Here is a 14,242-nt window from a genome sequence, read left to right on the forward strand (position 1 = left end):
GGCTCCGGGGCTCGTGTTGCACCCCCAACATGGGGAGGAGCCAAGCACCTGCTCAGCCAGGCGTGTGGAAATTCCAAGCCTGCTCTGCCAAAGAAAACACCCCTGCTGCCTGCCACCCCCCGTATTTATGCTCAGAAGGGCCTCTGTCTTCCTGCTTCCAGGCTGCTGACCAGATGTGGGCTGGGTGGATGGCAGGGCGGGTCTGAGGAGCCAGGGGGCCATTTAATCTGCAACTAGAAGCTGTGCACACCCCCACCCGGCCGCTTACCTCCTCTTGGCAACCGCACAACTGAAAAGCACTTGGAGAGGAAGCCCATTCCTTCAGCTTATCTTTATGCCCTGAGCACCAGATCCCAAAAGGGGGCATCACTGTGGAAAGGTATGGACGTGCCGATCCCGCTGGCTCGGATCTGTCCGTTTCACGCCTGCTTTAGAGGCAGAAGCTTGGAGTTGGGGAGAGGACAGTGATCCTAACTAGTACGTTATTTCCAATATGTTCGTGGCATCGAAACTGCAATGAAAGGTATTCCGAGGACAGAGCGTGAAAGCAAAACCATGAGACAGACTATTTGCTCCCCCAGTCACCCCAGCGTGGAACCTGGCCCCGGCCAGTACTGCTCTTCCTCACGGCACAACCAGGCTGAGGTCTCTGCTCGGTGGCCGGCTGTCTCCGAGCCACCCCCACCCCAGACCCTCCTGCTCTGGGAAACTGCTGGTGATACCTGAGAAGGGTAGGAGGGAGGATGGGTGAGGCCAAGGATGCAGGTGCGGGGAGCACCGTCTGATGCCATGGGCGCTGGCTTAGAAACAGCCTGTGGTTCAGAAGCGAGTGGCCCCCACCACCTGAACACACAGATTGACCTGGTACCTATGCCACACTGCCCACGTTTGCCCTTCTGTCCACTCGGGGTGGGGTGGGATGTCGCCCTCTAGGTACGCTGTCCAGTTAAGAAAATGCCCACAAAATCCCATTTGTGCTTTATCACCTTCACCTGGGTCCACCTACAGAGGTCAAGGGCAGCCTCCCTGTTGGTGCTGGTCTCCTTCCTGCCCCGTTCACATACCTCACAGTAAGTAAACTATAATAAAGCAATAATGAAATTATTAAATGCTCCAGTGAGGAAGATGGGAGGAGGGTCGTCAGTGGACAAGGGGTTTCAGGAAAGGTGAAGGAGACGAGAGGGAGATGGGAGAATGAAGACTGAGAAACGCAGAAGGGAAGCCACAGCTTCGAACAAAATTGTCCCAAGAGCACTAGAGCTGAGAGAGAGCAGGCATGCACAGCAGAGCCCAGCAGGGGTTCGGGGTTGGAAACACCAGGTACCATAGAAAGCATGGGGACAGATGGTGCTAACAATGGCGATGGCATCTCCACCCTCCAGTCCCCGCCTGGCCTAGCATCTTAGATCCAACCCAAGAAAGGGAGGCTCGTTCTTCAAGACATGGACCCTTGTGAACATGCAAGAAGTATTAGAATCCAAGGTCCTTTAACCTGTTCTTAGTGCTGTGATTATACCTTAATTGGGGGGGGGTCAAGTAAAGAGGGGGCTCCTGATCACCAAAACTGACAGTGATGTACCAGGGCCTTGACTCATGTAGGTGGCCCACTGTCCAGTCAGCCAGAGGATAGGGCCTGCCCTGCTGACGGCACAGGCAGGGAGACACCACTGTGAGGAGTGGGACCTATTCCTAGCAGTTGCCATATCTGTGGGATCACCTGCTTTGGGCAGCTCAGCCCAGGGCTTCCACACCGACGAATTTCACTAGTTGCAGCCCATCGACTGCACTGAGAGACTCTGCTTTCCACTGATAAGATAGAGTTTGGGGGCCGCCTGGGTGGCTCATTTGGTTAAGCATCCCACAACTCTTACGTGGAAGCCGGATACACAGAACTGATTAACAAGAAGCGGCTGTGACAGGGCAAGGGGGGGAGGGGGAGCCCATCTGCTCGGCTCTCCCTGTTTCCCTTCTCTTGGCCCCAGTTACTCCCTAAAATGCCATTTCCAGGGAGCACAGGGAGCAAGCCCAACTCAGAAAAACCAAAAATAATTATGGGGTGGGGGAAAGGTGAATATTTTCCTTTGTAAATTAGGCCAAATAGAACACATGAGCAGTCCTGCTTACCTTCGTACTTGCAAACAATGGCCCATAAAATCATGAGTAGATTCAGCGAGGCAGAAGTCAGCAGCCACCTTCATCGTCTTCATCATCCTCACCTACACCTAAATGAGAGTTAACCATACGCCAGGGCAGAGCAGTGGACATATATTCTATCACTGACACCAACAATGAAGCCATGGGTCCACGAATGCTATTATTCACATTTTTAAAGAACTTGCCTGAGGTCTCCTAGCCAGTGGGTGACAAGGGCCAGGAAGCGAGCCCAGGTGTCCAGGACATCCTCCTTACACATATGTTCTAACCGCTGGGTTCCACTAGTCCCCATAAGAGCTACTTGGATCCCCCTTTCTGTAGTTTCTGTGTTTCCCATATTTTTTACTGTATTAACCACTTTCATAATAAGGTTATTTTGAGACCAAAAAAAGGACAGAGAGCAGGGGAGCACAGATTCCTTAATTCTGGGAGAAGCTGGCAAGGTAGAGATGCCCTAAGTGGCTCATCTGGCCTGGAATCATCTATCCATCCTTCTTCAGCTTCTTTGTACTCACCAGAAACATTAGAAAAGCTTCTCAGTCTTGATACACTGAGCACCATTCTCTTATTTCACTGACAAGGTGGGAGAGAGAAGATTAAAATTCCCGATCTACCAAAACAGACCATGTCTAAAACCAGTAAGTCAACCAACAATAGTACCTGCATATGACTTGTGAACATTAAGGAAAACATTAGCAGAAACAGATAAAATAATTTTAAATTCTTCTCTGGGGAAGCAATAACAGGGGAGGCCAATTGCTAAAGCCTAAGAGATTGTTGCATTTTTTTATTAATGTTTTTTTTTATTTATTTTCAGCATAACAGTATTCATTGTTTTTGTACCACACCCAGTGCTCCATGCAGTCCGTGCCCTCTCTAATACCCACCACCTGGTTCCCCCAACCTCCCACCCCCCCACCTCTTCAAACCCTTCAGATTGTTTTTCAGAGTCCATAGTCTCTCATTGTTGTTGCATTTTTATAAGCATCTGGCACTACGTGGCTTGTCAAGTCAACTGCCGATATTTCTCTGATTTGTCAAAGTTACAAAATGAAGGTAATAAAACCTACCCTCCTCGTGGTCTCCTTTAGCTTAATGCACTCCAGGGAGGAACTCAGACAGAGAAAATGTGGATTGATGTGCTTGTGGAGCCATGCAAACTGGGACACAGCAGATAGGAGGTACCTGGCCCCGTGGGAAGAGCACTGGCTGTTGAATCAGACAGCTGGGTTCCAATCTTGACCTTGGTGCCCCCATGCTGTGTGGCCTTGGGCAAGGCCCATTAACTCCCTGAGCCTCTCTACCCCCAGAGAGGCAGGTATCCAGACCCCATATAAGCAACAAGAGGATTTAAGGATTTTGATCCCAACCCAGTGATACAAACCAACCTCACAGTGAGGCTGCAAGGCATGGGGACCTGAGAGGTCTGGGCCAGGTGATCGACAGCCTTAGAAAGATGGGACCCCAGATAAAAGATACAGATTTCTCACCCATGAACCAGGCACTGAACCTAAACCCAGGTCTCCAGACTTGAGCTGAAATTTCCTCCTCCAAACACTGTTCTGTGTAGAAGGTTTAGGGTTCTGTGACCTCAGAAGGGAAGTGAGTGTCCCAGGTGTCAGCCTGCATCACTCTGAGTGAGGTTCACCCACACCATGCGCCCATCCGACCCTGGCATAGGCCCTCTTGGACAAAATCTTTATTCAATTCTTTCCAATTAAAAAAAAAATTTTTTTAATCACCAAATTACTTAGCCTTAGTATCAAGCATTTGACCCAAAAGAGAAACCTCCAGCCCTTTAGGGCAGGGTCCAATTCATCACTGTCAAGCTTTGTCACAAGTCTGGTCACAGCTGTTATCTTAGGAAAATCTAGGCTTCCAAGATCTAGGCTTCCAAGAACATGCCCAGCATAAGCTCCAAGGACTTTAAAGAGCTCACAGTTTCTGCTCACAGCCCAGAGGAAGCCTGACAAATACCCAGTTGTCAAGGGTTCCTTTGCCTCCCCCTTGTCCTGGAATCAGGGCCAGCACTGGTTTGGGGATAAGAGAGACCTGGCAGGTCCATGCTCCCCTGGGACTGCCATAGGATACCTTTCTCCCCTCTCCACTTCCTGCGCCTAAAAACACCCAGGCCCCATTCAGATAGTGCTATTCTTGCCAGTTCGTCATGGCATGAGATGGTAGAAAGATGCCCTGTAAAGCAGCCCTGGGCAGAGAGAGAGAACACAGAATTCCAGATGGAGTTCAAAGTACACCCATCAGTACTGGAGTACAATGGGGGCCATAGTCTGAAATCTCCCAAAAGGCCCCAAGGAACATAGCCCGTTCTCTGCAGAGACAGCATGTAGGGGTGAACTCATAGACCTGCAGATTCATTCCCCCCAAAATAAAGTTTATTCTTCAGCACTTCATACTTGGCAAGAGTTAATTGCAATGTCAAGTCATACAATGATTAAATTCAGAAAAGATTTCTGGTTCAGAGAAAAACCCTTGAGACCAGCTTTGATTCCATCAGCACATGGTACGGGACCCAAGTGGGAGAGGCAGCAGAGGGAGGGTTAAGAGGAATACTTAGCCAGTGATTAAATGTCATTTTCCTTGAGTCAAGCGATTCTCATTTTATTCAAGTGTCCTGGAAAATGATGATGAACCTTTTTTTTTTCATTTTGGGGAATTCTTTTTTGGCCAATGAATAACTCTCAATCATCTGCTTTTAAAAGTATTATGCAATTTCTAAGGAACGATTTAAAAAAAAAAAAATCAGGCTGACACTGCCAACTCCTGCTGGTTGGGGTTCTCCGAATCACCTACAGAAAGACGGCTGCTCTGCGGAGAGCCTGTCTGGGACACTGGCCTGTATATCCTGTGCCCCAAAGCATCCGTTTCCTCAAAGATGTAGCCAGGGGGCTCAGCATATGAGGCTGGGCACCTGCCCATATCCTTAGGAGTAAAGCTGATGCTGTATGTGGTCTGGCCCTCCACTGGAATATTTCCTTGGGGGCTGGCCCAGGGAGGCTTACAGCTTTTGGTATTAATGGGTGGGTGGGGCACATAATGGGCCTGAGTCGTGGTCAGACAATCCAAGGGCTCGGTGGGAATGTTCAGCTGGGGAACGGGCTTGACTAGCTCCGGGCGCATGCCAGGCCACTGCTTATAGTCGTCCTTGGTAGTAGTGGAGCCTTCGAAGCGACCACACTTCTTGACTGAGAGCACCGGTCGGCACGACTGAGCTGGGGCACCCTTAGGGTATGTGTAATGGGCCTGCACTGTAGTCAGAAGGTCCATCTTTTCTTCAGGAGGGACATAGGTGACAGGAACTTTGGAGAACATCTGGGGCGTTGGCCAAGCTTGGTACTTATCTCGAAACTCAGTGGTGTTAGAGAAAGGCATGTCTAAACCACAGGGCCTGGTCGCAGGTTTCAAGCTCTTGGCTGGCTCTCCTCTCAGGCCCCGATAGGATTCCTTGTGGGTGGTAAGGCTTTCAAAGGGGATTTCACAGGGTCTGAACTTCTCTGCTTCGTACACAAAGCGCTTCTCCATTGGGTGGGCCACGTAGCTCATCTTGTAGTTAGTCAGATCCTCCAGGGGGATGTTACAGAGCTTGGGCACGGCCAGAGGCTTACAACTCAAGGTATTCACTCGGCTCTTTACAGAATAGTCATCCTGGTGTGTAGTTCTACTATCAAACCGAGTTGATACTGGCTGGTAGTGGTGTTCTGGACGCAGGAGCTCTCGTCTTGGTTGGTTCCATGGTAAGTAATCAGCTGAAAATAAAACAGTAGTGGTGACTACTTATCAATCAAGTCCACTTATCATGCATGTATTCTAAGGGGCCTCAAAGTCTTAAACCGGTCTCCAATGAGATGGTCCTTGAGACAAGGGAAGAGGAGAGCAGATCTCTTCTACTACCTCAACCAAGGGTTTAATATTTCAACTTTACAGTATTTGGAAGTTACTATGCAGAACAGATGAATTGACAGGAGTCTCATCATAACCCACAATGCTACATGCAGGGATTTTAGAGGGTCCACAGCTGTGGGAGGATCTAGAATTTGATTCCAGCTGAGGAGTGCACTGGTGTACCTTGATCCAAGAATGGTTCTATTCCTTTTGGGGAAGGGGCCCTCTCTGAATCAGCATAGAGTGGAAAAATATGCATGGTGTAGTGAGATAGGGGATTCACAGCCCACCACTGGTGGGCCACCAGCCAGACCAAGCAGACCTCCCTTCTCATCCACGGGGTGACCATGATTACATCCCTTTAATCCAGACATTTAATCCACATAAATCAAATATGCTGCCCCAAGAGAATAAAGGCATTGTATTGGCTAGAGAGAGAACAGCAGCTGCCACATGCATAGAGTTTATCATGTGATAGGCAATATTCTAAATACTTTCTATATTAACTCTTTTAATCTTCAGACAGTCCTAATCAGATGTGTGCTTTCAATATGCCTGTTTTATAGATGCAGAAACAGAGGCACAGAAAACTTAGGAAACTTGCCAAAGGTCACTTGCCTAAAAGTGAAAAAGCATGGCTGCAAACCCAGATCCAGAATCCATGCTCTGGACCCACTCCACTACCTGGTTCTGACAATCGAGGAACACTAACTATGCACCAGCTAACTGCACTCAGGGATTTCCATGCATGACCTTGTTTCATCTTACACTCACTCTTTGTAAGGGTGTAATTACCTCTATTTTATAGATTTCCAAGAGCAGGATTCAGAGTGGCTAAGAAACTTTTCTAAAAGTCACATGGCTAGGGAATTAAGAGTTGGAATTTAAACAACATAGTTGACTCCAATGTCATGTTCTTCCTACAGCCTCTATTATGGCTAGGAGCACAATATATCTAGAAAGAATAAAGGTTAAAGGAAAATGAAAAATAATCAGGGAATATTTGCAGAAGAAGGAGAATTTCAGAATATTTGAAGAATGAAAAGCATAGGCCAACCATATCTAGGGGATGTCAGTCTCAAGAGGAACCTTTGCTGTGGGATGGCATGGCCACGATAATGAGAGGACTGCACCCGAAGAAAATAGGCCCTAAAGATGGCCTCCATGCATCCTGAGGAATAAGTTTTGTCCTCAAATCACACTCTAGGATGCTTTGAAAGTAACTTCTCCATACAAATCCTGGGGGCAGCTTTGACACTAAAAATCTAAACGAGAAGAATAGGGCAGCAAACCATACCATTCAAACACCTTGATAGTGCTTCCACTCTTGTCATAATACTGGGCTCCCACCCAAGTCCTACATTGCCTCCACTGTGTCCATGAACTACCAGATCTAAAGTAACCAGTATGAAATCCTAGTGAACCCTCTGAATCCACAGGGAATTCTCCTGCTTACAGCTTTACAAAGAGTTAGGAACAAAAGCAGCTTCTGAGGAGTCTTGGTTATATAGGGCCAATACCAGTGGAGTCCGTAGGCACACTTCTTAAAAACATTTTTACTGAAATAAAATCTGTATAACACAAAATGCACCATCTTACCTTTTTAAATTAGGGAATAACGTTTACAGAGTTGTGCAACCATCACAAAAACCCAGTTACAGAACAATTCTACCATAAAAATATAGATCAAGCCCATCTGCAATTGATCTTTACTCCCATTACCAGTCAACCATTCTATCTGTTCTTGGTCTCTATAGATCTGCCTTTTCTGAACATCTTATATAAACTAAATTGGACAGTGTATAGCGTTTTGCATTTGGTTTTTTTCATGGAACGTAATTGAGATCCATCCCTGTTGCAGCATGTATCAGTTCACTCCTTTTACTACTGAATAGTATTACACTATCCATTCATTGACTGATGAATATTTGGGTTGTTTCTACTTGTTAGCTATTGGGAAAATTTCTGCTATAAACTTTCATGGTCTTTGTATGGGTATATATTTCATTTCTCTTAGGTAGATACTGAGAGCAGAATGGCTAGGTTATATGGTATATCTACGTTTAGCTTTTTAAGATAGTACAAACTTTCCCAAGTGGATGTACCATTTTACATTCTCACCAGCAAGTTGTGAAAGTTCTAATTCCTCCACACCTTCACCAACATTTGTTTTTAAATTATAGACACTATCGTTGGTGCTTAGTAGTATGCCACCGCAGTTTACTTTACATTTCCCCCAATAACTCATGATGGCAATAAAAAGAAACACAGAGTTAAAGAAAAGGAGCAGACCCAGGAATATTCCCAAATGACAGAGTGAGATAAAACCACAAAAAAGAAAAAAAAAAGAGCTGAATAAAATGGAGATAAGCCATATGCTAGATAGAGAATTCAAAGTAGAAGTCATAAAGACATTCACTGGACCCTAACAAAGAGTTCTCAGTGAGAACTTCAACAAAAAGACAGAAAATATAAAAAAAGAACCAGTCAAACTGAATATATAACTGAAATTAAAAATATACCACACGGGAATCAAGAGCAGATTAGAGATACAGATTAGAGATACAGAAGAATGGGTCAATAATCTGGAAGACAGGATAATGAAAGCAATCAAGGCAAACATCAAAGAGAAAAGAAAATATCTAAAAATGAGGATAGGTTAAGGGACATCTGCAACATCACCAAACATAATAACATTTACACTACAGAGGTCCCAGGAGAAGGAGAGACATATGGGGACAGAAAACCTATTTGAAGAAATTCCTAGCCTAGGAAATGAAAGAGACATCCAAGGTCCAGGAGGCACAGAGAGCCCCTAACAAGATGAACCCAAAGACATCCACACCTACATACAATAATACATACATACAATACATACAATAATTAAAGCTACAAAGATTAAGGATAAAGAGAGAATCTTAAGAGCAGGAGGAGAAAACAGTTACATACAAAGGAAATGCCATAAGGTTGTGAGCTGTTTTTTAGCAGAAAGTCTGCAGGCTAGAGTGGCATGATATATTCAAGGTACTGAAAGGAAAAAAAAAAAAAACCTACAACCAAGAACACTCTACCCAGCAAGGCTCTCATTCAGAATTGGAGGAGAGAAAGGATTTCCCAAATGGAAGTTAAGAGTTCATCACCACTAAACTAGCCTTATAAGAAATGTTGAAGTGACTTCTTTAAATGGAAAGAAACTGCCACAACTAGAAGAAAATATGAAAGGACAATATTTCACAAGTAAAAGAAAACATACAGTAAAAGTAGTAATCACTTATGATGCCAGTATGGAGGTTAAAACACAAAAGTAGTAAGACCAGTTATATCTACAAAAAGTAGTCAAGGAATACACAAAAAGAAGTAAAATACGATATCAGATACACAAAAGTAGATGGGGAGGAAAAAATTCATGCTTTTAGAATGTATTTTTTTTTGTAAAGATTTATTTATTTGTTAGAGCGAGTGAGCACAGGTGGACAGAGTGTCAGGCAAAGGCAGAGGGAGAAGCAGGCTCCCTGCTGAGCAAGGAGCCTGATGTGGGACTTGATCCCAGGACGCTGGGATCATGACCTGATCCGAAGGCAGAGGCTTAACCAACTGAGCCACCCAGGTGTCCCTTAGAATGTATTTAAACTTAAGCAATCACCAACTTAAAATAGACCTATTGACTGCCATACACATAGGAGATTGTATGTGACCCAATGGTAACCATAAACCAAAAACTTGTAATACACAAAAAAATAAAGAGAAAGGAATCCAAGTATAGCATTAAAGAAAGAAAGCCATCAAGCCACCAGGGAAGAGAACAAACTACAAGGAAAAAAGAAAGGAACAGAGAAAAACTAAAAACAACAACAACAACCACCAGAAAACAATTAATGAAATGGCAATAATTAGAGTCCAGGACCACCAGACAGATTCGCAAGTGAATTCCACCAAACAGTTTAAGAAGATTAATAACTATTTTCCTCTAAACTATTCCAAAAAAGAACAGAAAAGGAATGAAAGCTTCCAAATGCATTCTATGAGGCATTACCCTGATACCAAAACCAGACAAAGACACTATGAAAAAAGAGAACTACAGGCCAATAGCCCTGATGAACATAGGGATGTTGAGGACAACAAAATATTAGCAAACCACATTCAAAAATACATTAAAAGGATCATTCACCATGATCAGCTGGGATATATTCCAAGGATGCAAGGATGATTCAATATTCAATCACTCAACAGAAGCGCAACATCAACAAAAAGAATAAAAACCATATAATCCTCTCAAGAGATGTAAAAAAAAAAAAAGCATTCAACAAAATTCAATATCCCTTCACAATTTAAAAATATCTCAACAAAATGGGTTTAGAGGGAACATATTTCAACATAATAAAAGCTATATATGAAAAACCCATAGTTAACATCATCCTGACTGATGAAAAACTGAGAGCTTTTCCTCTAAGATCAGGATCAAGACAAGGATATCCATTCTTTCCACTTTTATTCAACATGCTGCAAGCCCAAGCCCCAGCAATCAGACAAGAGAAAAAATAAAAGTTATCTAAATTAGCAAGAAAGAAGTTAAGTTGTCCCTACTTGCAGATAACATAATACTATACATAGATAACCCTGAAGATTCCACCAAAAAACTACTAGAATAGATGAATTCAGTAAAGTTGTAGAATACAAAATTAATACACAGAAATCAGTTGTGTTTCTATACAGTAATAAGAAAATAGCAAAAAGGGGTGCACAGGTCATTCAGTTATGTGTCTGCCTTTGGCTCAGGTCATGATCCCAGGGTCCCAGGATCTAGCCCTGCACTGGGCTCCCAGCAAGGAGTCTGCTTCTCTCTCTCTCACCCTCTGCCCCTCCCCACCACTCATTCTCTCTCTTTCAAAAAAATAAAATCTTTTTTTTTAAGTAGCAAAAAGAAAAAACAATTTTATTTACAAGTGTGCCAAAAAGAATAAAATACCTAGGAAAAAACTTAACTAAGGAAGAAAAAGACCTGTACTCTGAAAACTATAAAACCCTGATGAAAGAAATTAATGACACAAATGGAAAGATATTCCATAGACTGGAAGAATTAATATTGTTAAGATGTCCATATCACCCAAAGCAATCTACAGATTCAGTGCAATTCCTATCAAAATACCAATAGCATTTTTCACAGAACTAGAATAACAATTTGTAGACAACCACAATACAAACCCAAAGAGCCAAACCAATCTTGAGAAGGAATAGAGGTGTCCCAATCCCAGATTTGAAGATATACTACACAGCTATAATAATCAAAACAGTATGGTACTGGCACAAAAATAGACTTACAGATCAATGGACAAAATTCAGACAGAAGTAGACATATACATATATGATCAATTAATCTATGACAAAGGAAGCAAGAATATGCAATGGGAAAAAGACACTCTCCTCAATAAATGCTGCTGGAAAAAACAGGATAGCTACATGCAAAAGAATGAAACTGGACCACTTTCTTAAATCACATACAAAAATAAGTCAAAATAGATTAAAGGCCAAAATGTGACACCTCAAACCATAAAACTTCCAAAATATAGGCAGTAACCTCTTGGACAAATTTAGGATGATTTTTCTGGATCTGTCTCCTCAGGCAAAGGAAACAAAATTTTAAAAAACTATGGGGAGGGGATTGGGCACCTGGGTGGCTCAGTCAGTTAAGCATCTGCCTTAGTCTCGGGGTCATGATCCCAGAGTCCTGGGATTGAGCCCGGGATCAGGCTCCCTGCTCAGTCAAGAGCCTGCTTCTCCCTCTCCCTCTGCCTGCCACTCTGCCTACTTGTGTGCTATCAAATAAGATCTTTAAAAAAGAAAAACTATTGGGACTACCTCAAACTAAAAAGCTTTTGTACAGCAAAGGAAGCCATCAAAGGAAAGGTGACATACTGATTGGGAAAAGATATTTGCAAATCATATATCTGGTAAGGGGTTACTATCCAAAATATATAAAGAACTCCTACAACTCAATAAACTCAATAGCAAAAGAAAAAAAATTTCAATTTAAAAAATGGGCATGGAGCACTGGGTGTGGTGCATAAACAATGAATACTGTTACGCTGAAAAGAAATTAATAAAAAAAAATGGGCAGAGAATCTTAATAGACAGTTTTCCAAAGAAGACATATAGATGGCCAACCGATACATGAAAAGTTGCTCAACATCATTAATCTTTAGGGAAATGCAAATTAAAACCAAAATAAGATATTACCTCAAACCAGTCAGAATGGCTAGTTTCAAAAATACAAGAAAAAACAAATGTTTGGTGAGGATATAGAGAAAAGGAAGGCCTCATACACTGTTGGTGGGAACTAAGTAAAGTGGTACAGCCACTGTGGAAAACAGTACGGAGGTTCCTCAAAAAGTTTGTATACAAATAGCATATGATCCAATAATTCCACTACTGGATATTTGCCCAAAGAAAATAAAAACACTGGGACACCTGGGTGGCTCAGTATGTTAAGCATCAGGCTTCAGCTCGGGTCATGATCCTAGGGTCGTGGGATTGAGCCTACATCAGGCTCTCTGCTCAGCAGGGAACCTGCTTCTCCCTCTCCCTCCCTGCTCCCTCTGCTTGTGCTCTGTCAAATGAATAAATAAAATCTTTAAACAAAAAGAAAGAAAAGAAGAAAAGAAAAACACGAATTTGAAAAGATATGAATCCATGTTTGTTGCAGCATTACTTAACCATAGTCAAGATATGGAAACAACCCAAGTGTCCACTTAAAGATGAATGGATAAAGAAGATGTGGTATTTATACACAATGGAGTATTACCCATAAAAGTATGACATTTTGCCATGCATGACAAAATGGATGACCTAGAGGATATTACACTAAGTGAAATAAGTCAGAGAGAGAAAGACCAATACCATATGATTTTGCATGTATGTGGAAACTAAAAAACAAAATGAACAGCAAAACCAGACTCTAAAATTCAGAGAACTGGTGGTTGTCAAAAGGGTAGTGGGAGTTGGGCAAAATGGGTGAAGGAGATAAAAAATACAAACTTCTAGTTGTAAGTCACAGGGATGAAAAGTATAGCATAGGGACCATAGTCCATAATGTTGTAATATACTTACCATGATGAGCATTTTATAACATATATAATTGATTATAAATTTATTATATGTCAACTGTATACTTCAATTGATATTTTTCAAATCTTAACAGTAACAAACAATGTTGAATACCTCTGCATGTGCTTATTAGCCATTCATATGTCCTTTTTGGTAAAATGTCTTCTCAAGTCATTTGCCCATTTTTTAAATTGTTTATCATCTTACTATCGAGTTATAAGTTATCTGCACATTCCAGATACAAGTCTTATACCAGATAAGTGATTTGTAACTATTTTTTCCCATTTATCAGTTATGGTCTCATTTTCTTAATGATGTCTTTTGAAGCACACAGAAGTTTTAAATTTTTTAAGATGAAATTTTTTTCCTATGTCTTGGTCTAAAAGATTTATAGTTTTACATCTTACATCTAGGTCCCTGATCTTTTCTGATTTTTTAGTATGATATAAGGTAAAGACCTAAGTTCATCTTTTTGCATACAGATCTTCAATTTTTCCAGCATCATTTGTCAAAATGACAAAATTTTAGCCATTCTGGTTTATTTCAATTTAATATATAAAATTCAGGATCAGCTTGCCAATTTCTGGGGGAAAAAGCAGTCTGTTGGGACTTTGATAGGAACAGTATTGAATCTTTAGATCAATTGGGGAGCAACTCTAGCTTAATAGCATTGTATCTTCTAACCCATGTACATGGATTATCTCACCATCTATTTACATATTTCTCTCAGCACTGTTTTTGAAGTTCAGTGTACAAGTCTTAAAGGTCTTTCTCAAAAAATTATCCCAAATATTTTATTAACTTTGAAGCTAGTGAGAAGAACTTTTTCTTAATTTCATTTTCCAATTGTCAATGTTAATATATAGAAATACATTATATATACTTGGCCGAATTTATGTATTCATTCTAGTGATAATCTCTTAGGATTATCTGCACACAGGATATCAGATAATCCCTTGGGATTATCTGCACACAGGATTATGTTGTCTGAGAATAAGAGTTTTGTGTCTTCCTAATTTAGATGCATTTGCTTATTCTTCTTGCACTATGTACTGGCTATAACCTCCAGAACAATGTTCAATGGAAG

General features: G+C 42.1%; 1 protein-coding gene across 1 annotated transcript in view; it reads right to left on the bottom strand.

Moving 5' to 3' along the window:
• Positions 1 to 4,817: 4,817 nt before the first annotated feature.
• The window catches only part of LOC111156590 (stabilizer of axonemal microtubules 1), a 33,558-nt gene continuing 24,133 nt past the window's right edge, over positions 4,818 to 14,242 (bottom strand). Inside the window, exon 5 of the mRNA XM_022517577.1 lies at positions 4,818 to 5,918. Coding sequence (XP_022373285.1) covers positions 4,915 to 5,918 — 1,004 coding nt within the window. The 3' untranslated portion in view covers positions 4,818 to 4,914. The remainder of the gene's footprint in view (positions 5,919 to 14,242) is intronic.

This window comes from Enhydra lutris, unplaced genomic scaffold, assembly GCF_002288905.1.
Source record: "Enhydra lutris kenyoni isolate GAN:26980312 unplaced genomic scaffold, ASM228890v2 scaffoldscaffold47, whole genome shotgun sequence".
In the NCBI taxonomy this organism is placed as follows: domain Eukaryota; kingdom Metazoa; phylum Chordata; class Mammalia; order Carnivora; family Mustelidae; genus Enhydra; species Enhydra lutris.